Consider the following 25726-nt stretch of genomic DNA (forward strand, 5'->3'; position numbering starts at 1 on the left):
GTGGGTTTTGTGATATTGAAGGAATATCAAAATACATTTTTGAAAAGTACATACAAATTGGGGCTTAAGAAAAAGGTTATAGGTTTAAATAATTTGGTCTTGCGGCCAGAACAATGTGACTATGTTTTTTAATTGATAAACAATGTATGTTTCTTTAAGGATTGAGGGATGAATTACTAAAACAAATATTATTCAACATTCATGCATAATGAAATGTACCAAACAATAATCATTGAAATTCTTTGCAAATTACTATTATCTTATTTCTCATTACATATTTTTCAATCAATTTCATCTGCAAGAATACATTAATTTGTAAATAAGGAGTGAATCGACAGCTGTGAGCAGTGAGAAGTAGTTACGCTAGAGTTCTATTTTAAAAGCAATACAGATGATTAAAGTATCTTCTTCATGATGAAAGATTTCCAATCATCCATGTACTATATATTAATGTTCCCTTATTAACCTTTTCTCTATAACATTTCTTTTCTTTCTCTTATTATCTGCCTTTAATAATAGATAAGGAATATAGTCCATGCTATTGAATAGCTGGTAGAAGGAAAAAAATCCCTATCAAATTTTCAAAACATTAAATAGTTAAAAACAGCCATAGGCAAAGGCAAGGCCAGTGCAGTCTAATGCAAGTATATTTCGATTTGAAGACATAATTTGTCATGTAAACAATAATACAAGTGGAATGCCTCTGGCCGTCTCACCTGCATCACGCGGTTCAATATAGCAGCAGTGCTGACTTTGAATACTACTCTAACTCGCACAAGATGTTCAGTGATACATGGTTACTCTTATGTCCACTTTTTATGAACTAGACCAATAAACTTACAGAGATATGATGGTTATTCACCAAAAAACCCCAACATGGCCAAAGTTCATTGACCTTACATGACCTTTGACCATGATCATGTGACCTGAAACTCAAACAGGATATTCAGTGATACTTGATTACTCTTATGTACAAGTTTCATGAATCAGATCCATAAACTTTCAAAGTTATGATGGTAATTCAACAGATACACCCAATTCGGCCAAAGTTCATTGACCTTTGACCTTGGTCATGTGACCTGAAATGTGCACAGGATGTTCAGTGATACTTGATTACTCTAATGTCCAAGTTTAATGAACTAGCCCAATAAACTTCCAAAGTTATGATGGTAATTCAACAGATACCCCCGTTTCGGCCAAAGTTCATTGACCCTAATGACCTTTGACCTTAATCATGAGACCTGAAACTTGCACAAAATTTTCAGTGATGCTTGATTACTATTATGTCCAAGTTTCATGAATCAGATCCATAAATTTTCAAAGTTATGATGGGAATTCAACAGATATCTCCAATTCGGCCAAAGTTCATTGACCCTAAATTACCTTTGACCTTGGTCATGTGACGTGAAACTCATGCAGGATGTTCAGTGATACTTGATTAACCTTATGTCCAAGTTTCATGAACTAGGTCCATATATTTTCTAAGTTATGATGACATTTCAAAAACTTAACCACAGGTTAAGATTTCGATGTTGATTCCTCCAACATGGTCTAAGTTCATTGACCCTAAATGACCTTTGACCTTGGTCATGTGACATGAAACTCTAATAGGATGTTCAGTAATACTTGATTAACCTTATGGCCAAGTTTCATGAACTAGGTCCATATACTTTCTAAGTTATGATGTCATTTCAAAAACTTAACCTCAGGTTAAGATTTGATGTTGACGCCGCCGCCGCCGCCGTCGGAAAAGCGGCGCCTATAGTCTCACTTTGCTTCGCAGGTGAGACAAAAAACAAACAAACAAAATCTAAACAGGTTTTTATCTTATTGACATCACCATCATTACTTGGAAATTCTCTGAGGTGCATATCACAAAATGTTAATTATAATTTAGACCGGCTAAATATATTCTTAGAGATGTTCTCAATATAAAATCTTCAAGAAATAAAGACTAAGAACTGATAAAATAGTTCTAAGATTTATCCCTCCTGGATGTTGAAAATAATATAATCTAATAAAGTGGCTTGAGAAATTCTATTAAATAGGGGCAAGAAAATAACTTTGAATATTTTTAAAGTATAGAATACACAAAGTGTGTTTCAACTTAATTTTTTAGAGGTTGAAATATTCATACAAGAGATGGTATTTCTTTCATTAAAGTTTTCATAAGTCAATTCAGTCAGAACTTAGTTAGTACTGATACAGACTGAAAATTTTTACATGGCTCCAGGACAAAAGTCAATGATTATTTCGATTCATATTGGCGAGACATCTAGGAAAAACATAAGACGAGCAAGGACAGATGGGCACTCCTTTCAGACAGCACACCCCTGGAATAATAATGTAGAAAGTATTTCAATCACATCCCATCCCAAGTTTCTTTGCCAGTAGTTTCTACTTTGGAGGGTCTTTTTAAGGGTTTTCTTTTAAACAAATATTTTTGCACTCCACCTGACAGTAGCCAGGGGCATCCTTTGCTAAAATGATCACCCAAGGTATGCCAAAATCCAAGCCTTTAATATGAATAAAACGTTGCACATATACATTTCATGTTGGTCATCACTATCAATGAATTTTCTTTGCTTTTTTTCATTAATCAATTACACTTGTTTCGCTTTAGAAATTGCCTTTAAAAAATGAATCAATCTGCTGCAGTTAAGCAGAGTTGGAAATAAATAAATAAACAATGATAATATTTATAATATGTGAATTCTATTATGTCCTTCTGAATTGTTATTTGGCAATCATATCATCTCAAGCAGACATTTATTTTCAAGGGTGGTATTTCATAAAGCTGTTCATAAGAGACCCATGACTGGTGACATTTTCCCCACTTCCTAATCAGGGCCCCGTCTTACAAAGAGTTACGATTGATCTAATCAACCACAACTATGGAAAGCCAGCAACGTCAACATCTGAAATCCATGTCTGCTCGGCGGGTATATTTTCGATACATAATGTATCTTAATACATTTTCACCGTTTTCTCGACAATTAAGTAATCTTCTCTGTTTTCAAAGGACATTGTGCAAATTTCCTAAAGAAAAAATTATGTCAAGAATGGATTTCCATATACTTGAGGTTGATGGGATCAATCGTAACTCTTTGTAAGATGGGGCCCAGATCTTCAATCAATTTGATTCCCATGAAGTTATATGAAATTCGACCTTCATCTATTCAAATTCTTGTTTAGCACAGTTTCAATGCAAAGTTTATCATCTGTCAATATAAGATTAATGTCATAGGAAAATCACTCATATTTCATTAGACAGGACATTCATGTAGCATAAGAAGAGGGCCACATTACATACAAGTTACTGTAATGGTTACTTCCAATGCATCTTTAATTTTGATTGGCTACTATATATAAAATGAGCATCATCACCCTCATAATTACCATAATATCAATTGTTATGCGAAGGCAAACAGGTCAACATAGTCATTTTAAACTTAAGAACAGCTTTATGAAACGCCCCCCTTTGGTAAAGATTCATTCAAATGTCCAATAGTTCAGCTTCACTGTCTCTTCTACCACTTTCTAACAGACCTGCATCGCTGAACCGTCTTTCACTGTGCTGTTCCTGAATAACAAACAAACATAAAGTGAGAAATGTGAGAAATCAAACTAATGACTTTATATGGCCCAGAAACAACATATGGAATATGTGATCAATAAACAGAAATATCCAAGCTTGATACCTCAATTTATGATAAGAAAAGAAAGACAACTCTTATCTAACATGACTTTTCTAGACTAAAAGTATGCATTTTTCATTAGAATTCTTCTAAACCTTACCATCAAGTTTTGATAAAGTACAATGCTTCAGCATTGAGATTAATTTGAAACAGAATATTGCAGCCCATCTAAAAAAATATTATTAATTGCAGTAAACAAATGTAGTTGGTGGGGAGAATGAATGCAAAATAACGACTCAACTGAACTAAGAATTTGGACCTATTCATGTTCTTTTTTCACCAAATAATAAGCAGCTGACCTCAAAATACTAGAACTCTAATTCTGATCCATTGATAAATCAGTAATTCTTTTGATGGATTTTGCCAAATATTTATTAATATGTTTATGTTTATCTCCTTTCATAAATATCAACTTAATGTTGGGGCGAATTCCCCCTTTAAAGAGAAATATTAAAACTAACATAGAGACTTACATCATTTTCGTGTGTCCCTTCATAGACGTGTTCATAGTTGGATGGTCTGAAGTTAATTGTTGCATTTCTGCCATACACATCATACCTCTCTGAATGTCTCTTCTTAATTCTCATATAGATGAAAGCAATAACGACCACCAGGAAGACACAGAGGGCGATGATCGTACCGATAATCGCTGACATGGGCGATGATAGTCCTCGTTTATGCTGAGCTGCAGAAAAATGTTAATAATGGTGGAGGAAAAATTATCATGTATGAACCAGATATTGATTCCCACATGTTGGTTCTGTTTGTAAACATTTAAAAAAATCCCTATTCTTACTTGAGTATGAAAATAATTCTTATCTTTTGGAAAACTTCAAATGTCTTTGCATCATCAAAGATAAACAAACATTTATAAAAGTGAGGAAACAAACTTAGATAGTTTCACAAGTCATAGGCAAAGAAAAAAGAAAGAACAAACAACTTGCAATTCAGTTACTGCTCATAAGGGAATGCCACAAATGAATGATATCAAATAACTTACTATTAAACAGTTTGTGGGTGGTAATTGCTACAGTCTTGGATCGTACTTCTCGAGTGACAGTGTCATTGTCCCATAGACCAAGGAGCTGTATGTGATATGTTTCGCCCTCTGTCAGGTTGCGTATCATGTATGATAGAGCTGAACGTTCTACTATCTCAGATTCCAATACTCGACTTTCGTCCTAGTTTGGGAAAGAAGTTTGTGGTTTCAGGTTATACTTCCAATATATCACAAGATAAAATAAATTTTTCCTTTGGTAACCAAGATAGGATGACATACTGGTGAAACAGGATCGATATCATAGTAACTTACTTACTCACACACCCACACCCACACATGCACCCCACTGACATTCATGCACTTCTGCATGCTCTCACTCAATTTATTCACACCCATAAACACCACCCTATCGACTATAAAGCACATTCTTACACCTGTTACTACCATTAACAATGTCAAACAGTTTCAGATGATGCAATGTATTATAAAAGAGTATTGTAGATGAAAAGCCTTGTTCAAGGGCCTTAGTGTTGGGGACTGAACCCTGAACTTTCATGTGATGGATCAGGTATCTTAGACCACCTGACTATGGCAGTTCCACTACTCTTTGAGAGATTGATGACAGACGATTTACAAAAAAACCCACACCCTCACCCACTCACACATTTTTAAAAGAGAACTTTGTACTAATCAGTATAAAGAAATACATTTTAAATTGGTGGATAAATAATATTAACTATCGTGTAGTACAGAATATAAATACAATAAATATAATGAATTACTTTAAATGTGAGAGATCCTTAAACCACCAAAAGATAAAACATACAGGATTCCAAACTTTACAATGTGTCTTCCTCTTTTATACTAATGTGATACTAAAATTCTAAGATGTTTAATAAGGGGAGGAAAGAGACAGAAATTAAAAAAGCAAATATCTTTTTAAAGAAATTGGTGGATAAATAATATTAAACTATAGTGTCGTACAGAATATAAATACAATAAATATAATACATTACTTAATGTGAGAGATCCTTAAACCACCAAAAGATAAAACATACAGGATCCAAAACTTTACAATGTGTCTTCCTCTTTTATACTAATGTGATACTAAAATTCTAAGATGTTTAATAAGGGGAGGAAAGAGACAGAAATTCAAAAAAGAAAATATTTTTTAAAGAAATTGGTGGATAAATAATATTAAACTATCGTGTCGTACAGAATATAAATACAATAAATATAATACATTACTTAATGTGAGAGATCCTTAAACCACCAAAAGATAAAACATACAGGATCCCAAACTTTACAATGTGTCTTCCTCTTTTATACTAATGTGATACTAAAATTCTAAGATGTTTAATAAGGGGAGGAAAGAGACAGAAATTAAAAAAGCAAATATCTTTTTAAAGAAATTGGTGGATAAATAATATTAAACTATAGTGTCGTACAGAATATAAATACAATAAATATAATACATTACTTAATGTGAGAGATCCTTAAACCACCAAAAGATAAAACATACAGGATCCCAAACTTTACAATGTGTCTTCCTCTTTTATACTAATGTGATACTAAAATTCTAAGATGTTTAATAAGGGGAGGAAAGAGACAGAAATTCAAAAAAGAAAATATCTTTTTAAAGAAATAACGAAATGATCATGCTACAGCTATCTTAATTTCAAGTCACAAAAATATATGAAAAGTGAGATATATCAGACGAATGAAACAAATATTAAAGAGATGCATGCATTCATGACACTGCTGAAGTAAAAATGGTATCAAATTTAAAATCTCAACAAAATCGCACACCAACTGAAATCAATGTATCCATAATACTGTTATAAACTAAAATATTCTAATTACCTTTGATACAACCATGAGTCGCCAGCCAACTATGTGAGAAATGATTTCCCTTGGTAATGCCGACCACCTAATGGATGCTGTGGTCGTTGTGACTTCATAGATCTCAATGTCAAATGCATCTCCAGGGTATGGGATGGCTAAGGAAAGGAAAATAATGAATACAGAACTAAAATAACATGAATCGGGCGAAAAAATGGTGGAAACAAAGGAAATTTGTCCCATCATATGAAAATTATCTTGGATTAAAACTGTGTATTACTGTTTGAATCCATAAAATAGTGAATATATTGGATTAAATATTATTATAGTAGGTTTTTAATCTGAAAATTTTTATGATAATCCATGTAGTATACAATAATAATCTGAATCTTGAATATTTTGTTACATATATTTTTGAATTAATAAACATTATTATCCTTCAATTAAAAATATCTAACATTGAGTGGTTGTGTATAAAGTATTGTGAAAACAGTTACAATACCTATTTACAATAACAACTTTATAAAATTAGTATAGAATCATCAAGGTTCATCCCCTTGTTCACAAATAGGGCATAAATACATTAGTAAAATGAGTAGAACAATGTTAGGAGAGTTGACTACTTTTATAAAATATTGACAAAATACAGTTTTCCCCTTTTAATGCTAAAGGAGTAGTGATCACTTACATGGTAGCCAGAGTGTATCGACTTCAATTTTACTCGTCTGTAGATGGATGCCGACCTGAGCACTTGATGAGCCAACCAAAACAACAAGCTGTACAACGTAGCTCCTAGCTGGACGTAAGTCTAAGATGGTATATTTTCGCAGCTCAGGCCTAAACAAAATTGAGGCAATAATTTTTTTTAATTATTGGATTTCATTGAAATTTCTTTTTTTGTCATTAATACACCATATTTCACTTATCATTACTTTAAGACAGAATGCAACTTTTATTCCACCTGAAAAACCTAACACTCACCCATCCTCCATTTCCCCATAACAGTATTCTTGGTATTCCTCAATCCTCATAATAATTAGTATCTGAGATTATGCAATCAGTGGCCAAAGTAAAGGGTGTCCAAAACTTGTGGTCGAATCTACTGTTACTAAAGCAATAGCTTTCAAGATCATAATGTCAAGGTAACTTTGGTCATAGCAGCTAGTGCCTGAATGACACAATAGTAGTCAGACCATTAGTTGTTGTGGCTTTAGTAACTGTGGTAAGAGCACTTGGTGCTCAACCTATTGTGGTAGCAGCAACAATAATTTATATGTTGGTGCTCATTGTCTGATATTATGTAGTCAGATAATACAAGATCAAAGCAGTGGGTGTCAAAGAATGTGAGTTCACAGTAAATAAAATAATAAATGTTATTGTAGCAAATAAAGTTCATGGCATTTGCTTTAAGAGCAGCTAGGATCAGAGAAATTGACAGCAAAATGTTGTGGCTGTAGACACTAGTTTTGATCCATTTTTTTACTGTTAAACTGTCACTGTATGGAACAATTTGTGGAGGGCATCATGAGATAAAACATGTATTAATTTACCATCCAAGACGATCCAGTCGAATCAACATTACTTGGATTAATCCATGATTGAGATTTCGAGGTTGTAAAGAATGTGAAAAAAATTAATCACGTCTGAGATATGTGGTTGATGTAATATCTTTGTTCAACAGCATTTTGGCTCAAGGTTCTCTTTGAATTCTTTTGTGTTTCGATGTGCAAACTATCCTAGAGTGTAAGAATGCAAAACACATACTTTACCTGAAAGACACTGTACTGTTCCATGGTTTGCCACCATACGTTAGCTCTCTGTACTTGAGTCGGAACTGTCCGATATACTGTCTCTGCAGATCTGTCAGTCCAGGCCACCTAATAGTCGCACTTCTTGCTGATGTGTTGGTTACAGAAATGTTGATTAGGAAAAACGAAAGTGGCAATGGGAGAGGCTTGCTGGCCATGTTGTTGCTTGGAGGAACTGTAAGACAATTGGACGGTACAATTATATAGAATGATAGAACTGGAAAATGTACAGGTGGGCGAGAGTGTATTTCACAATCAGCTTCTTGATTTTATTTAAACATAAGAAAGTGTGTGACTGGTATTAGTAGCCACAAATGATTTATGATTATTTCTGCCATTTATTATAATCACCATCATTAAGCATTCTGAATGTCTGTGATTCTGCATTCTATATAATAAAGTATCCCTAAAACTGCAATGTAAAATGAATACTTCTTTTAATTACTCACAATCATAGCACACCCATTCCAGGCAACAGGTATCTGCTACACGGACCTGTACAGGGTAGGGACACTCAAGCTGTTTGGGCATGGTTGTTGTGCTATTACATACGTTGCGACATGAAACTGTCCCATCATGACAGCGACATCTGAGGTCACATCCTTCCCGCCATTCCATTCCATTCTGATAGATCTTGTTGCTATGGCTGCAATCACCATCTAAAAAAATACAGAAGAAATACAGAAGAATTATGATTAAGATATACTTTTGGGTAATTGTATATTTGGTAATATAAGTCAGTTACAAACTTTTTTAGTATTTGTATGCTGTTTGAACCCAGCTTTTCTCCCTTACTATTTTATGCTCGAAAATATATCCACTTGATAAATATTTCATTAAAAACAACCTACATGCAGGATATTGCATTATTTCATTTCGGTCATGGAATTACAAGGGAAATAACCAGAATTACCAGAGTTATTTCAACAAAACAAAAATGTCTTAAAAAGTAAGACTTGCTTTGTACCAATACCGACTTTTATGTTGTAATTCCTACTCATATTAACTATGTATATTCCAATGATATTGGTATACTAAGAATATTATTGTTTTCACTATCAATATGATGTTAGATTATAATCTTTCTCATATGGAATTTCCATCTTAAATCCAAGGTGCTAACTACACATTGATAGAACAAAGCTAACCTTATAGTCAACATCATCTCTTATCTTTAAACTCTTATACTAGCAGTCACTTGCCAGGATAATTTATAACCCACACATTTGATTGTATTACATCTTTATTAACCCAAATTTTAACCAAGAAAATTAATTAATGGGTGCCGAGATGAGAGGAAATTTATCACACACCTAAATTTGACATTTCCCCCCTTTTGCTTTCAATCTGAAATAATTCGTTTTTGGGGTTTATGTTTTGAAAAGTTTTAATAAGCCTTATAGCAAAACTTTCTTTCACTTGGCACATGATTATTCTGATTTGAATAAGTGTCAATTTCAATTTTTAATGAAACAGTACCAGACGGTATAAACTACCTACCATTTGGAAAACACTGCCACTCTGGACAGCATTCACCCTTGATGATAACCTGTCTAGGGTTTGGGCATAGTTCAGATGCAATTACTTCTGTCTTGGGGCATAGTTCACGGCAGATAGTTCTTCCAGCTCGGCACTCACAGGCAGACTCACAGCCATCATTAAAATGCTCACCATGTTCGTAAACAATGCCCTTATAAGTACATGGTTGCGCTGTAATAAGAATAGGAAAGCAAAGTATGTTCCTAAAATTAAACAAAGTGATTCTATATGCAGGAATGAATGGCATTTGATGGTCCACTGACTGTATGTTAATGTTGATGTAAATACAATGCAATATTTTAAACATAGGAGGAAGAGGAAAACAGATCATCACATCAAATACCATCTTGAATATGACAGTTTTTCATAGGTATTCTGATTTTAATGACAACTTTTATGTAAATTATTCTCAAACAGAAGCTATTACCACTCTGTGATTTGCAATGCCAAACTGGTTTGTAACCATATCTCCTCATTGCCAGATGTGAGTGGGCCAGTGTGGTATACTTACGTGCATTTTCAGATGTAGTGACAAGAAAGATATCAGTACTTGGTAGAGTGTTGGGCCATCGTGGGGCCAGCTGGGAGTCCATATTATCTGGTATACTGACTCTGATCTTTAGGTAATATGTTGTCTCTTGCAACAGGTTATTTATCTCCATCATGATGTGGCCACGAATCTCAACACCAAGGGGAAAATCCTGAGAAGAAAAGGAACAAATAAAATATTTATCACAGTACCTTCACAACAGGTATCCTACTTGATATGTTGAATGCATTTTGAAATTGAAAATGTATGCTAAGGCACTGTCACACCGTTCCATGCAATCCTTGTGGGTTAGTTGTGGGTAATTGCATGCAACTCACCCTAAACAAAGTTTTGAGCATGTTCAAACCTTTCCTGCACAGATCAGACTTCCGTGCGCTTCTGTGGGAAACTGCATTTGAGATGCGTGCGAGATGCTGACAATGCAGCCGACCTGCTGGTGACTTGCGGGTACCAGCAAATATAGTCACCCGCAAATCACACGCAAAGCTTGCATGGAATGATGTGACAAGGCCTTTAAAACCACATTTCAAAGCAGTGGGATACTAACACAAACCATCTAAATGATTAAAGATCCTTTCATTACTAATAAGGTGGCAGCAGTGGGATACAACCCAAACCATCTAAATGACTAGAAATGCTTTCATTACTAATATGGTGGCAGCGGTGGGATACATCCGATTCATCTAAATGACTTAAGATCCTTTCATTACTAATATGGTGGTAGCAGTGGGATACAACCAAAACCATCTAAATGACTAGAAATGCTTTCATTACTAATATGGTGGCAGCAGTGGGATACATCCCAAACCATCTACACAACAGAGATCCTTTCATTACTAATATGGTGGCAGTGGTGGGATACTAATATAAACCATCTGAGTGACTAAAGATCCTTTCATTTCTGATATGGTGGCAGCAGTCGGATACATCCCAAACCATGTAAATGACTAAAGATCCTTTCATTTTTAATATGGTGGCTGCAGTGAGATACTAAAACAAACCATCTAAATGACTAGAGATGATTTCATTACTAAATATGGTGGCAGCGATGGGTTACAATCCGATTCATCTAAATGACTAAAGATCTTTTCATTACTGATATGGTGGCAGCAGTGGGATACAACCAAAACCATCTAAATGACTAGAAATGCTTTCATTACTAATATGGTGGCAGCACTGGGATACAATCCAATTCATCTAAATGACTTCAGATCCTTTCATTTTTAATATGGTGGCTGCAGTGTGATACTAAAACAAACCATCTAAATGACTATAGAGATCCTTTCATTACTGATATGGTGGCAGTGGTGGGATACAATCTGATTCATCTAAATGACTAAAGATCCTTTCATTTTTAATATGATGGCTGCAGTGGGATACTAATACAAACCTTATAAATGACTGGAGATCCTTTCCTTATATGGTGGCAGTGGTGGGATACTTACACAAATCATTTGAATGACTAGACTCTAAGATCCTTTCATTACTAATATGGTGGCAGCAGTGGGAAACAACCCAAACATCTAAATGACTAGAGATCCGTTCACTACTAATATGGTTGCTATTATCTCTAATGCCCCTGATAATCATAGACGTTAAAGTAATAAGGAGATTGTCCATTTAACAGACAATTTCATCTTAGCGTACCTTTCTCAGTGCCGTCCAATCATCAAGCGTGACATTTTCTGATCTATTGGTATAGTAGATGATGTATCCATCAGTCATTGCTCTCAGGTCAGTGTTGGCTGGTGGTGTGAACCCAACTGTAATGGCCGTCATGTTGAAGGCCAGAACTGAGACATCCTGGACCACATTTGGACTCTCTGCAGGGAGAAGAATAATTTATACATTAAAAAACAAAACCAAACAACAATAAGTTGATTCAAAACAATTTGCTGCATTGGAAATGCTTGAGTTGATAACTACAAATTCACAATGGACCTAGAGATTGTTTGCAAAACAACACCTTATATTTTTGGCACAGCTTGCCAAAGATGTGGGGCCTGAAACATACCTCCTTTTGGGTCATGACAAGCAATCACCCGACAGCAGTCTGTTTCTCTCAGCTTGGTAACTACAGGATGTGGACAAAGTGGAGTTGGTGATGGTGGTGATGGTTCAGCACACATTGGCATACACATCAGGGTACCTCTGTCACAGAGGCATCGGCTATCACAGTCTTCATTTATCCAGTCACCATCCACCATGCTGATGTTCCCTGAGGCACCATGGTACAGGCATCCGGGAGCCGCTGATTTCCGAAAGAGGACATTCAAAAGCCACAGAAAAGAAAATCATATTCAAATATAGAAAGGAAATCAATTGAGCAATTATTCTATTCAAACCCTGAAATTCAACTCATAAAACCATCAATACAATATGACTAACATTTTACAAAGAACATCCATCACAAATTGTTTAATCTTTGTTTAATACTGATCCATAAATAAACCCTTACAATGAAAATTTTCAAGATTTAGTTGTGTCTGCACCTACAGCTGCTACTTTAGAGAAACTTATGAGAGCTTTTCCCTCTGTAGTTGAGGGCTAATCTATCAAGTAGGCCTATGAAGAGTAAGTGAAATACAGATATTGACGTTGAATTCCTAAGAGATTCATAGACTATCAATGTAATAAATGGCTGTGATACTTTAGAATGACAATGAATCTAAAGGGAAATTTAATCGAATTTTCAAGAGCATAACATTATGAAGTAATCACACATTTAATCATGCCTGCCGTATATAAATATACATTAATCCCACCGCTGCCACCATGAAATACGAAAGGGTATTAAGAATACCATAACTATGATGTAGTTATTACATGTTGTTACTCAAGTATACACACCATGCCATGGTAGATTATATTTGATTGGTTAAATAAAAAATTGATAAATCTTTTAAGTAATCTATTTCTACCTGGCTGTTCACACTCCCACTGCAGACAGCACTCGCCTGGTAGCTGAACCATCTTTGGGTTCGGACAGTTCACTGTGGAAACAGCAAAGCTGACCGGACATCTAGGGACACATCGAACACTACCGCCAAGACATTGACATCGCATGCTACAATCAACGTCAAAAAACTCGCCATCTTCATAGGTGTTGCCGTTCAGTTCACATGAGTTTGCTGAATTTTTAAAAGGAAATCATATTACTTTTTCTCAATTATAGCTACTAAAATATTTCATCAAATGCATCAATTGAGCATTAGATAAGTAATGTCATATTGCTACATAATCAAGCATGGAAATTTACCACAATCTTTCATTCAAAAAGCTTCTAGTGCAGTACAAGTTTTCAAAGGCATCCCTGGATTTATATGCAGTGGTTTCGAAATGTAAAAAAAATAGTATACTTATTAATAATTATTTCAAATGATGCTAATATCTTAAAACTATATCATGTGATGATATACACTTTGGAAAAACTTTATGAGATATCAGTAAAATCAGTAAATTCATCAATTAAAGGATTAATTTATGAATTTACTGATTTGGACAAAATTAAATCAGTCCTTAAAGAATTTCAGATTTGACTTATTTTTTATATAAGAAGATTATCACATCTGTTTGTAATCTAACTTAAAGCTTTATTTTCCCTTGGAGCTTTCAGTCAAGTAATGTACTTTCTGTTCTACTTACGTGGAGGTGGACATGACCAATGGGGGCAGCATTCTCCCTCCGGTGGTTCCAGGAGTGTAGGGTGTGGGCATGTCTGGAGGTCTGGAATCATCTGGCCTGGGTCAGGGCACCTACGGGTGCAGTCTGATACCCCATTGTCACAGAAGCACACTTCTTCACATCCACGGTAGTAGGTCTCCCCATGGACTCGGAGCACACCACCATCAATGCAGTCAGCTAGTGGGTTGAAATAATTGGGAAACATTGAAATAAAAATGTACATGAGTGATGCCATACATAAGATTAGGAATGTTTAGAAACATAAGGAATCACCAGAGATGAAAGTTAGATGGATTATCAAGTGTGCAAAGTTAATATCAATGCCTCCATCCTATCTGGATAGATGTTCACCCACAAGTGAATCCGACAAGACCAAAGTTTCATTTTTTTCTCCAAATAATAAAGCTATCTAGAGAAGAAGCATTTTTACGTATTCCATGACCTAAGTGGTATAGAAACAGGTAATGAATTTTCTACTTGAAAAATAAGATATATTAATGTAATGGGTGATTTATTGTAAAATAAAGTATTCTTATGTTCATAAGTATCGCTTCTCTGACAGTTTTCTTAAAGAGCATTGAACTTAGTAAATTTGTTCAGTCCGTATCAAACACAATCATTTCATGTGCAATATCTTTGTAGTTCCATTTATGAAACTTTAAACCAACTTTCAGGGAAAGAGACAATCCTCCTTATTTATCAAATGATTGTTTAAATGTTTGCAGCAAGAACTTTCTAATTTCCTACCTGGTTGTATGGAGTCGTTTGAACCCTCATCACACTTGATCATGGTGCAACACTCTGGGTCATCTGGGTGGGGTTCCTCTCTGCAGTTAACAGGGCTGATACGTACATCGGGTGCAGGAGGACAACCCCTTGGTCTGCAGATCCATGAACCCAGAAGACAATCACAGACCGAGTCACAGGATTGATGGATGGTCATACCTTCATCATAGTGTCTGTTGTCATGTTCACAGCCACCAAGAGGAGCTGGATGTGTATTGAGAAAATGGAAGAGCAGAGGGGGAAACAAATGCAGTTTTTCTTATTTTATGAAACTAAGTTGGCTCAATATAAAACATTGTTTAAATAACTGGATGACCAAGAAGTCCAAGATACGGAATAAAGTATTTGGAAGCACTCTGTATTTTATTAAAATGCATTACCATTGGTCCATACATCATTTTGATGAAGATAACTGTTAAGCGAGTTAACAATCACCAAACTTTCGAGGCCAAATCCTTTGGAATGTACCGTGGTTATAACAATAGATAAAAAAGGATGTGAAGTAACCTGAATCACCTAGTTGTTTTGTTAATATCTTATTACATGCTTCGGAATACGTTCTATCCATTGGAGACATCCACCAATTGAAAGTTTTCAGCTTAAAACATTGTCTTGACTTTTTTTTATTTTTATCTATCGTTATAATTCATTTAAAGGTAAATGAATAAGCAATGCCTATGTTTGCTATATGTTTTCTGATCATCGTTACTTTTTTGTTTTTGTTTATCAATTTCTTAACTTCATGGTACATTATTGTGATATATGACATGAAGTGCAGACATAAAATAAATGAAATAAATGTTAAAAAAGAAACCTAAATTGTTGGTATTTTTAATTGCATACATTTCTAGAATATGTATCAAAATAATATTCAAATTCAAAAGCTAATTGTAGTTTCCAGAGACTGCCGATGACTTTCAGCACACTTTCAACAAAATCTGAATAATCATTGCAAAATGTAGAAACAAGGTCAAAAAGTTTTTTTTAAGATGGCACAGAAGTAAAAGTATTCCCATATTTGGCAGAAGCTTTTTGCTGGTAATTGTTGATGAAACCGAAAAAATAAATTGCATGAAAAATAAGTGGGTTAAGAGTGGAGAAGAAGTAACAGCATACTCATACTTGGCATCAGCTATTTGCTTGAGGTGTTGATGAATCCATGCCCTACTATTATAGGTTCATGATAAAACCGAATAAATAGAAGTAAAGAACTCAGTTGTCTGAAGGAACATCTGAGTAAGGTAACAACGAACAACAAAATGCTATCATCATCATTAAAAAACACATCAATTCCTAAGTGGACCAAGGAGATGGCACGAGACATCGCACCATGGGCCTATATATTCATTCAAATAATTTTATATATCGCTCTGATATCACAAGGCATAAATATTAAGAAAAAAAACTAGGGTGCCTCAATCAGTATCGCACCAATGACCAGTAGTCACTATTCGCACCACATTTGCTGATCGGTAAGCGGACCCACATGCCAGGCTAGCCCCACTGACAGACCACCAGAGGCATTCACAGCAGGAATAACTGACCCAAACGTTTCAGATTCTAGCCCTGGACTTGAGGTCAGAACTTCCAATCATTGACCATGATCCTGCAGCCTCGAGACAGACACGCAAGAACACAAGGTGATTGGTTTCTATATGGCAAGCAGTCGATGAAATAAAGTTTAAGATATTTATATGTGTGTGTCAAATTCACGAATTGGAACAGGTCGAAATTATTCACAAAAGAAAAATAATTCCTTAGCCCTCTAACATTTGAGAAAAAAAAACGTTTTATATCAAGCTGATAATGATATTCCCTATTCCAGTGTACCCCTTCTCTCCCTTTTCATCTCCTCTCTTCCTCTTCTTCCCATTTTCTTTTTGTTTGTCCATTTTGTTCCTCTTTTCTTTCTTTTTTCTTTCCTCCCTTCTTTCTTATCTCTCCTACTCTTCCTCTTTTTCTTCTTCCTCTTCCTTTTGTTCCTTATATACTTGTTGTTAGTCCTCACCTTATCATTATTCATCGCATCGCATTTCTCTTTTTCTTTTCTGTCCTTTTCTCCTTCTTTTTGTTTTCCTTCTCCTTCCTCATCTTCTACCTCACCTTCCTACTTTCCTTTCAACTTTAACTATAGACCTTCTTTCTTCTTCTGAATCCCCTTTAATTCTTTCTTTTATGAAAGAGAATGGAAATCAACAAATCACCAAAACAAAATAAATAATATATTACTTGTCTTTTTCGAACTTTTCCCAATTTTTTTCCCGATTCTTCAAAATGAGGTAGTTTCTTCACGTTAGTTTGGCATGTATCGCTCGCCATAGCGGCCATGGGTACGCATTACGTATCAAGAGGTTTTTGATCTTGAACGCAAGTCCCAAGACTCTCAGAGGGTATAACTTGACCGATGTAGGTCACGACTTTTCCTGTCATAACTTTTTAATGAACCTGTCTCGACCACTGACAGCATTTTGGTCACAAAAGTGGCGTAACCTGGGTCAATTTTGTAGGGTATATTTCTCTTTTGAAGTATTGGTATTCTCGCCAATCCCACACCTGGGCCCAGTTTCACACTTACTTTTATTGTGCCTATTTTGGAAATCTTGATTTTGATTGCTGCAAAGACCTGTTATCTACATCCCTTAGGGATATCGATAGCAAGTTCTTTCTGGGAACCGAAATATTTTAACTTTTACCTTATGGTAATTATGACGGAAATCTCGATTTTGAATTGGCTTCAAAGCTCCAATCTATCATGGTTACAGTTTTTACATTATTTTATAGTAAAGGCAAAATTAAGAGACGTGATGAATCGTATAGGTACATTTTTTTCCTGCGATATTATATGCCCTGTCCAATATTTGTAATCATCCTCAGTCATACAATTCTTCCATACCAAAATTGAACATGGACAAGCTCATGCCCTTTACAAAATAGTAAATGAAATGGTGCTATGCCTGTCAAAGAACCAATCTTACACCAAAAATGGCCCGTTGAGAAGAGAGTCTATTTAAAAACTGAAAAAATTACAAATAAAATGACAACTTGATTTTCAACTAATGAAACACGCGTATTAAGAATTATTTGCCTTGTGGCCTTGTTTTTCCCAATTAATTACAATTACTAACAAATAATAATTAACTATTCAAATCTCAATTGGTTGGGGGCATGTCATGGTCAGTGTAACAAAAAGAAAGAACAACCTTTATCACAAACCCCTGTTGCCTCATCTGGCCTATGACATCTGCCCCCATCATAATTCAGGATTGACATATTGTAAAGAAAACAAAAATAATCGAGACTTTTTTTTCAGGAATGAAATGCACCTGCCCGTTCGTATCTTGTGTTGGCCCTGCTCTCCATCGAAAAGATTAAGTTTAGCACCCATCAAGCAATAAATGTCTTAAGGGTATTATTAGGATTTGGGGATGGAAAAACGTAAAGGCCACGCATTCTGGGTCAAAAAATTACAGGATTCGAAAGTTGACCCGCTTGAGGTATACCTTGCCTTACCCAGATGACATTTACAACAAATACCAAAGTGCTTGAAATGTTTCGTAATCCACAATCACTGCTATCAATGATTGGCAAGATATTCATCTACATTTGCCTCTTTCTAGACTGGCAGTGATCATATTGATACCAGTTATCATCGTATACTGTATTTTTTCAGCAGGGGTATAGAAGTATGAATAAAATTGATTGTCCACCTTGGTTATTTCGAGCGCACACACGTGCCATACACCTAAAGACGTTATTATAAACCCACACACCCCACACCCTCTTCACGCGCCGCCCCCCCCCCGCCCGACACACACACACACACACACACACACCCACACGCACCCACCCATACACAAACAAGTGAAACAACCATGCCAATACGCAAAAAAATACTTGACAGCTCATCCCAAAAAGTTTTTTACAGCCTTGTTTCTCAAACTCGTCGTGATTATTCCGATGACCTTGACGATCGATGGCTAAACTAAGTTTCAAAATAAGCGGTCAAACTATTACTACAACAATCAAAATCATCGTGTGATTGTTGAGAATGATTTAATGGTGAATAACTTAAGCAGTGAATGATCATGTTAGAATGTATACATTATACTAAGATGGAGATTAAGAAGGCCTATAAAATGAACAGAAACCAATACGTTTTAAGAGCAAAACGATGTAAACGATTGCTTATCGTGTTACATCGGTGCAATATATACGCGCCAAATCGCCGGACATTATACGAAATACATTCACAAATACACAATAAGAATAAAGAATCTAAAAATGCACTTACCTTTACCAATAATCCAGACTACTATAATGAGGATTAAAATACATCCAAACAAAACTTTCAATTATCTCACTAGATGGTCACAATAATTGTAATTACGTTAGCCAAGCTTCATATCTAAATAAGACAATTTTTTGGTTTATTTATTCACCCATGCAGCATTTTTCGAATATTTTATCTTCCAAAAATACTCCTGACATTTGAAGAATGCAAGTGAAATACTTAAAGGAAAAAAAAAGTTCCCTTTCGCATTTCGGAAAAGGGTGATTTGGGGCTCTTCTGTGTGTACAGGCGGTATTTCTTGGAAAGGCACTGAAAGGGAATGCCAAGGCCGAAACTGGCCGTAAATTCTAATTACCTTTTGTCATATTTTGTAATTTACTGTATAGGGACTAGTTCTATAAATACGGCATAGATAGTAAAGACATAGATGAAAAAAAACCCCGAAGATTGACCCAATAATATCTCACCAGGTGTTCCTGTCCGATGTAACGCTACTTCCGAAAGATGCCCTTCGAATCTTACACCACGCCCTGGAATGTGATAGCTCACCCGGAAATAATAGTCTGTGCTCTCTTTCAAATTTCTGATGGATGTCTGTGTCTTGTTTCCAGCCTGATTCAGGAAGAATAGAAAAGACGATTTTCTGAGAATATAATAATCAAAAGAGGTATTTTGTTCTCAATCCATTAGTATTATAAGAGACAGTCAAAGAATAGGAACATATCACAAATCATGCCCAAACTCAACCTGTACAGGAGTTAAAAGGAATGGGGGGGGGGGGGGCTGGTAGTCAATGTCATATCCGAAAGATAGCCAGTTTCATCAAACAAGACAGTGTCTTCCGAAGGTAAACAGTGTGGGTGTGCGTGTTTGTCCGTGAGTGTGCGAGCGTGTATGGAGGGTGGGAGGGGCAATATTTATATAGTAATGCCCATAAGTCAGCACATTTCTATAGTAATTTGGTTTGCGTCTAAAAATCAATTTTGAGTGATAATGACATTGTTTGACATGCTTCCTAAGATACCTCGGCCCTTTCCGTCGCGTACAATGTAGCAGTCGCAGTCACAATTTTTATCGATACTGTTTAAATGACGTCATGATCAGTCGTGGGGATGGGGAGGGGGGTAGCCTTACTTTAAAAAGACAGAGAAGGAAATAATCTAAGAGGTAATGTGAATAGATAAATATGAAACTGGCAAACAATTATTATAATGTGTCACCTGTTGGTTCTTTCAACATCGGGATGGTGAATAGAATCAAGTAAACATCACACGCTTATCATTCGCGCGCTTTCTTCTCGTCAATCAAGATCGAATTTCTGATAGTACCGTCTGCGCGCACCGTGGAAGCACTAGGCAGAAATGTGGTAAGAGAGTAGAGATCGACACTTCAAGTGACTTGGGAAGAGACAATTCTTTGGGATTCTTTGAAGGCTCACATATCCCGACACCTTAGGGAAGAAAATTAACACAGAACGCATGGACTGGGACACGCTGGATGAAATAAGAGTACCAACAGGGTGTATTGACGATGATTGAGAAATTAACTCTCTCGTCGTTGATTCTCCATTTTGTCGCGACCTCTGCATGCTCGCAATGACCCTTATTTCATGTGAAACCCAGATTGGGTGCCTGGTATGCGGCAACTCAATATTTTTTCAAATCACCGGTGCCTGGCTTTTTTGCTTGAAACGAAGGCATATATTTTTTAGTCAATCGTCAAAAATTAAGGGATGTGACCAAAAATGTTTTTCCCTGGGTATATTCATTAATATTATCTTTATAAAAGTTAATGAGAAAGATGATAATGCCATATAATGCTTGCAACTATTTCTATTACCATGATTACTACTACGACTACTACTACTATAATACTGCGACAACTACTACTACAACGACTACTACTACTTCTACCTCTATTGCAGCTACTACTACTACCACTAAATACTACTACTACTTCTACTACTACTACTACTACTACTACTACTACTACTACTACTACTACTCATACTACAGCGGTGGCGACAACTACTATTACAACGATGAAGACTACTACTACGACGACTTATACTGCTACTTCAATCGATCACTGCTTTTAATAGTTTCATGAATAAGAAAAAAACATTGGCATTGTTTCAACAAACCTCTATTTGGCCCGGCCAACTCTGGATATGATTTGAGAATGTTGTCGTATAATAGACCACATAATGGCCTTGTGTGGATGATCCAACCATCGGAAGAAATGAGTTCCAGCTCAGATTGATGGAATTGGTCGTTGAACTCCGAACTTGCAGATTCATTTTACCTACAATTTAAAAAGAAAACGAAGAGCGAACATGTAAGAAAACACGGAGAAAGCTAAATATATTTTAATACTAGGGAGATAGACGGAGATACAGAGAGAGACAGGGAGAGGGGGAAAAAATGTAAAAACTTGGAATTAACTTCACCTTACTAAATATCTTTACTCTCTGCATAGGCAAAATTTTCTAGAGCGCAAATACATTAATTGACATACTGTTCATAATAAAATAAATGAAATGCAGGTATTGTATTTCAAAAATACATTTTCCCATAGGGGAGATGCTTATGATCGACAAGAATCGTTATGATGACAGTCGTAATGATAGCAGCATCGGTGAAGGACTTTACTCAATTTCCCCCAAATTCATTTGCGAAAAAAATCTTCTAAGGTAAGTTATCTTATTAAATCAATACACATTTTCACCTCGAAGCGGTTTATGCTAATTTTGCTTCTCCATCAAACATATCACACCGACCATGGCTCATGCAACCAAGAGAATGATTTAATTGACTGTTCGCCATCGACTACGTCATGGTTGGCCGACGGTGGGCAGCCTTGAACGCTGTCTTCTAACCTCACATTCGCGTGTTCCGCTCCGCAGACGACAGACGTTAAAGCCATCATGCGCTATCGATAATGCAATAATGGCGCGAAAATTTGAGCAAGGGCACCCTCGAGATAATATTCATGCAATATCATGAATTTCTCTTTCTCTGCGGTTTATAGGCCTATTAGTGCATTCCAAACAAGCTACAAGAACACGTACCACTTAGCGTTAGAGGTCAATCAATCCTATGTGGTTTCACCGTAATGGTCAATCAATTACTGAATGCATAATAATTGCCACTCAATCTTTATTTAGACATTTTAGGGACATCATGATCATGCATACCAGAAAATGCCTAGTATTGACCTAACGATCCTCAGCACCGTTGCATAAAACTTGCTGTTACTTTGCTAATAGTAATATGGTAAAAACGAACATCAGCAAGATGGCTCTGCAGCCGAACAACATACTCAAGTTTTTGATGTTAGTTATCACAATGAAAATATGGTAAAATTGTGAAATACATCGCAATATATTTCATCTTGAAAGACATTTCAAATATCTATTTTCCCATCACCACAATGACCCTCTTCAATGTAAGTTTTTATGACGTCACAAGTTTCACCATGAATCTCGGATTTTTGCTCGTTACCATCCATGGGCAGTGTCAAGAGAAAATGGGTCAAGGAATATTATCACTCCGAGGTTGGATGGTTGTGTTTCATGAAATCTCAAGCAGTTCAATACTAATTTATGAATGACTGGAACTACGACCAAACTTGAAAATACACAATGTGTTTCTGTCATCAATTCGCAGGAACATTTCCGTCTTCGGAAAAGTTGCGATTGATTTAAATTCGACTTAAAGTGAGATTGAGCTCAATTTCCCATCTCTTACCTATAAAATATAAGATCAATGGCAGTTTGAGATTGATTTGATTTCGTCGCAACTCTTCGTACGACAGAGCCCTGATGTAATCAACATGCAATCATTGGCACATGCTTGGTTCAAAATGTACTTTTGCCACAAATCTGATCAAATCTAATTGGATCATGGAAAACAGTTGAGGAAAATTGTGGGTTATTATTTTGGAAAATTAAGTTAAAATCAATCGTAACGTCACAGTTTTATGAAAGAGGGCCCTGGTATACCGGGGTACATCCGTCCATGTCTCAAGGACCGAGTGGAGCATGACAAGCCTTGTCATCAAAAGCTTCTTGAGATTGGGATAGAATCGTGATTAATCTATGTCCCACTGTCATGGTTTAGCAAAGGCACGGGTGAAGAGAAGTAGAGGAGAACAGAATGGGAGGGGTGACGAAACAACTGATAGTGAGTGTACTTGGAATTCTCTCGAAAATGAGTAGATGATCATTGTCTTAACTTTAGATAAGATATTACATCGACAAAAAGAGATATAAAAATATATCTACAATATAAAAATGGACTCGTTGTTTATTCTTAGGTATAACTAAGTAATATGATACAAACAATGAATGCTTATCGTGACTGTTAAGTATTATTAGCTTAAACTCTTAAAATGGTTGGGCAAAAAAAGCCAAAGTTTTAACCAACCCTAGGCAACATACTGTCCATACAACTATTGGTTAAATCCGCCCAAAGTGGGAAATAAAAACTAATAATTGGGTAATAAATTTGCTCAATTGGATAAAATTTGCAAAGAATATATATATTTTTTACCAACATACATTACCCAAACACAGTGGACAGTGTGTTGCCCAATATTTTAAGAGTGTATAGTAGAACCCAAATGGCGCAGTCGGGTGCACCACCCCCTTCCATGAAAGGTAAATGGTACTCACTATCAGAGGAGGCGCCAGGAGAGGGGAAGACGACGAATAACAGTGGTAATGTATATAGAGTTAGACTACTTGGATCTATCGTTTTTACTCTCTTTATTTCTTTTAATTTTGAAAATTTTCTGTTGCGAAATGTCCTTTTTATGCGGTTGAAGACCTTTTTTATGCTTGCCATTTTTTTTTTCTGGTGCGAAATATCCTTTTTATGCGGTTGAAAACCTTCTTTTTTTGCTAGTCAATTTTTTCGTATACAGATAAAAATATGACAAAATTATGTCCATATCCTCATTGATAGAGATCCTTGATTCGACTCTCGTTTAGTGCAAAAGGAGGAAATCACCTTTATTATGGGAGAGCAGGGGGCTGATGTTGTCGTTTTTCTAGAGCCCAGGTTCCCGGAGCACAGGGTGTCGTTTCTCTTTGTACTGAGACGGTGGGGGTGTTGGCTTTTGAATTAAAATCGAGATAATATGCATAGTTTTCAAAGAAAGTAACAAATTTTTTCATGTCCAACCCTAAAGTAGGCTCGCCGTCATAGTAAAAATTACACTTATGAAAATTTTGGGCAACATACTGTCCACACATCACACAACAATAATGGTTAAAACTTTATCCAATTCTGGATAATTTTAAACCAATAATGTGTATCTTTGGGTAAAAACTACACATTAGTTGAAAACTACCCAGAGTTGGATAATTTTTTTTAGCTAATTGTTGTGTGGACAGTATGTTGCCCAACGTTTTAAGAGTATACCTCAAACAAAAGTTGTGTTTTAGACAATAACATATAAATGAAAACCACATTTTGATAAGAATTTTAACCTATATATGTTTGGTTGAAAGGATGTTTTCATTGTTGGCACCCCCCCCCCCCCCAATTAACAGGGTCTGGTACATGGGTACATGTAATTTCAATGTCCCACGCATAAATTTTCATAATGTATTTTTTTTCAATAACAGAGTTTCAAAAAGAAAGGATCCACCAAATACTGAATTAGATAATTGTCACTTTTAAATTATGAAGAAGGTCCCAAACGGTCATCTAAGCCGCTTTGCTCACTCATGTAGAACTTTTGAAAATTATTACTATGATGACTGCAACATGTGATATATGATATATTTAACATTGCATAGTACAAAGAAGAATGGGAATAAACTTTCTTTGTTCAACAACTTGAATCCCTACTTCGCAACATCACGGGTTGGTTGTAGCTCAATGGTCGTAACCATTTACGATCTGTTTTTTACATTTTCCCTCATTATACCACCTTCTCCAAACATTTGATCAATTCAATACACACACATGGAACCTTATCCCTCGATCCAGAAACCGGCCCGTATTTCCACTTGGCCGCATTGTCCATATGATTTGAATTATAGACAGACCCGGCTGTGACGCAGTACCAAACATATCACAGGGTTTGCTTGGTGTGGCATCTGTGGAAGGAGTTTGGCTGGATACCAGGGATCGCGACCCCCTTGTGATGCGGATTAGACCCAAATTGATTCGATTAGCTTTGTTGAAGTCATGATGGTTATGTTGGTCCATGACGCGGGGCCAATCAGGGCTAATTTGGGGGTACATGCCGAGGGGGCGAGGGTTAAGGCGTAGGCGTGGCTCTGCCCCGCGAACTTGACGCGAAGAAACCTTGCAACTGATTGAATGAGGGGATACATATTTAGAGACGTTAAATCGATGGAACATGCAGGCAGGTGAACATGCAGTGAAAATGACTCAATGACAACCTTACATGTAAGATTTCTTAGTGGAAACCAAATAAAAAATGCTGAGAATCTGTAAAGATTCAGAAATCAAATTTTGAGTTGGAAATCAGCATAAGATATGAAACTACAAT

General features: G+C 35.9%; 1 protein-coding gene across 1 annotated transcript; it reads right to left on the minus strand.

The window, feature by feature from the left end:
• Window positions 1-2747: 2747 nt before the first annotated feature.
• LOC121418727 lies at window positions 2748-22016 on the minus strand. The gene is made up of 17 exons (XM_041612803.1): window positions 21926-22016; window positions 21342-21502; window positions 19666-19810; window positions 14869-15111; window positions 14083-14298; window positions 13359-13568; window positions 12452-12688; window positions 12085-12260; window positions 10399-10588; window positions 9849-10058; window positions 8798-9007; window positions 8310-8523; window positions 7229-7377; window positions 6562-6698; window positions 4699-4879; window positions 4172-4383; window positions 2748-3583 (listed from the first exon to the last, which is right to left on the minus strand). Exons 2-17 carry the CDS (start codon window positions 21495-21497, stop codon window positions 3497-3499), a joined length of 2973 nt encoding a protein of 990 aa, XP_041468737.1. The 5' UTR covers window positions 21498-21502; window positions 21926-22016; the 3' UTR covers window positions 2748-3496.
• Between the last annotated feature and the right edge of the window lie 3710 nt (window positions 22017-25726).

Source organism: Lytechinus variegatus, chromosome 7 (assembly GCF_018143015.1).
Source record: "Lytechinus variegatus isolate NC3 chromosome 7, Lvar_3.0, whole genome shotgun sequence".
NCBI lineage: Eukaryota > Metazoa > Echinodermata > Echinoidea > Temnopleuroida > Toxopneustidae > Lytechinus > Lytechinus variegatus.

Bases quoted from the DNA above. Each gene is read 5' to 3' on its own strand.
- LOC121418727 (XM_041612803.1), bottom strand. From the start codon at position 21,497: ATGAATCTGCAAGTTCGGAGTTCAACGACCAATTCCATCAATCTGAGC. The intron at 13,569-14,082 runs GTAAGTAGAACA...TTAAAAATTCAG, and splicing joins TTGGTCATGTCCACCTCCAC to CAAACTCATGTGAACTGAAC. The intron at 4,880-6,561 runs GTAATTAGAATA...TTCCCAAACTAG, and splicing joins GACTCATGGTTGTATCAAAG to GACGAAAGTCGAGTATTGGA.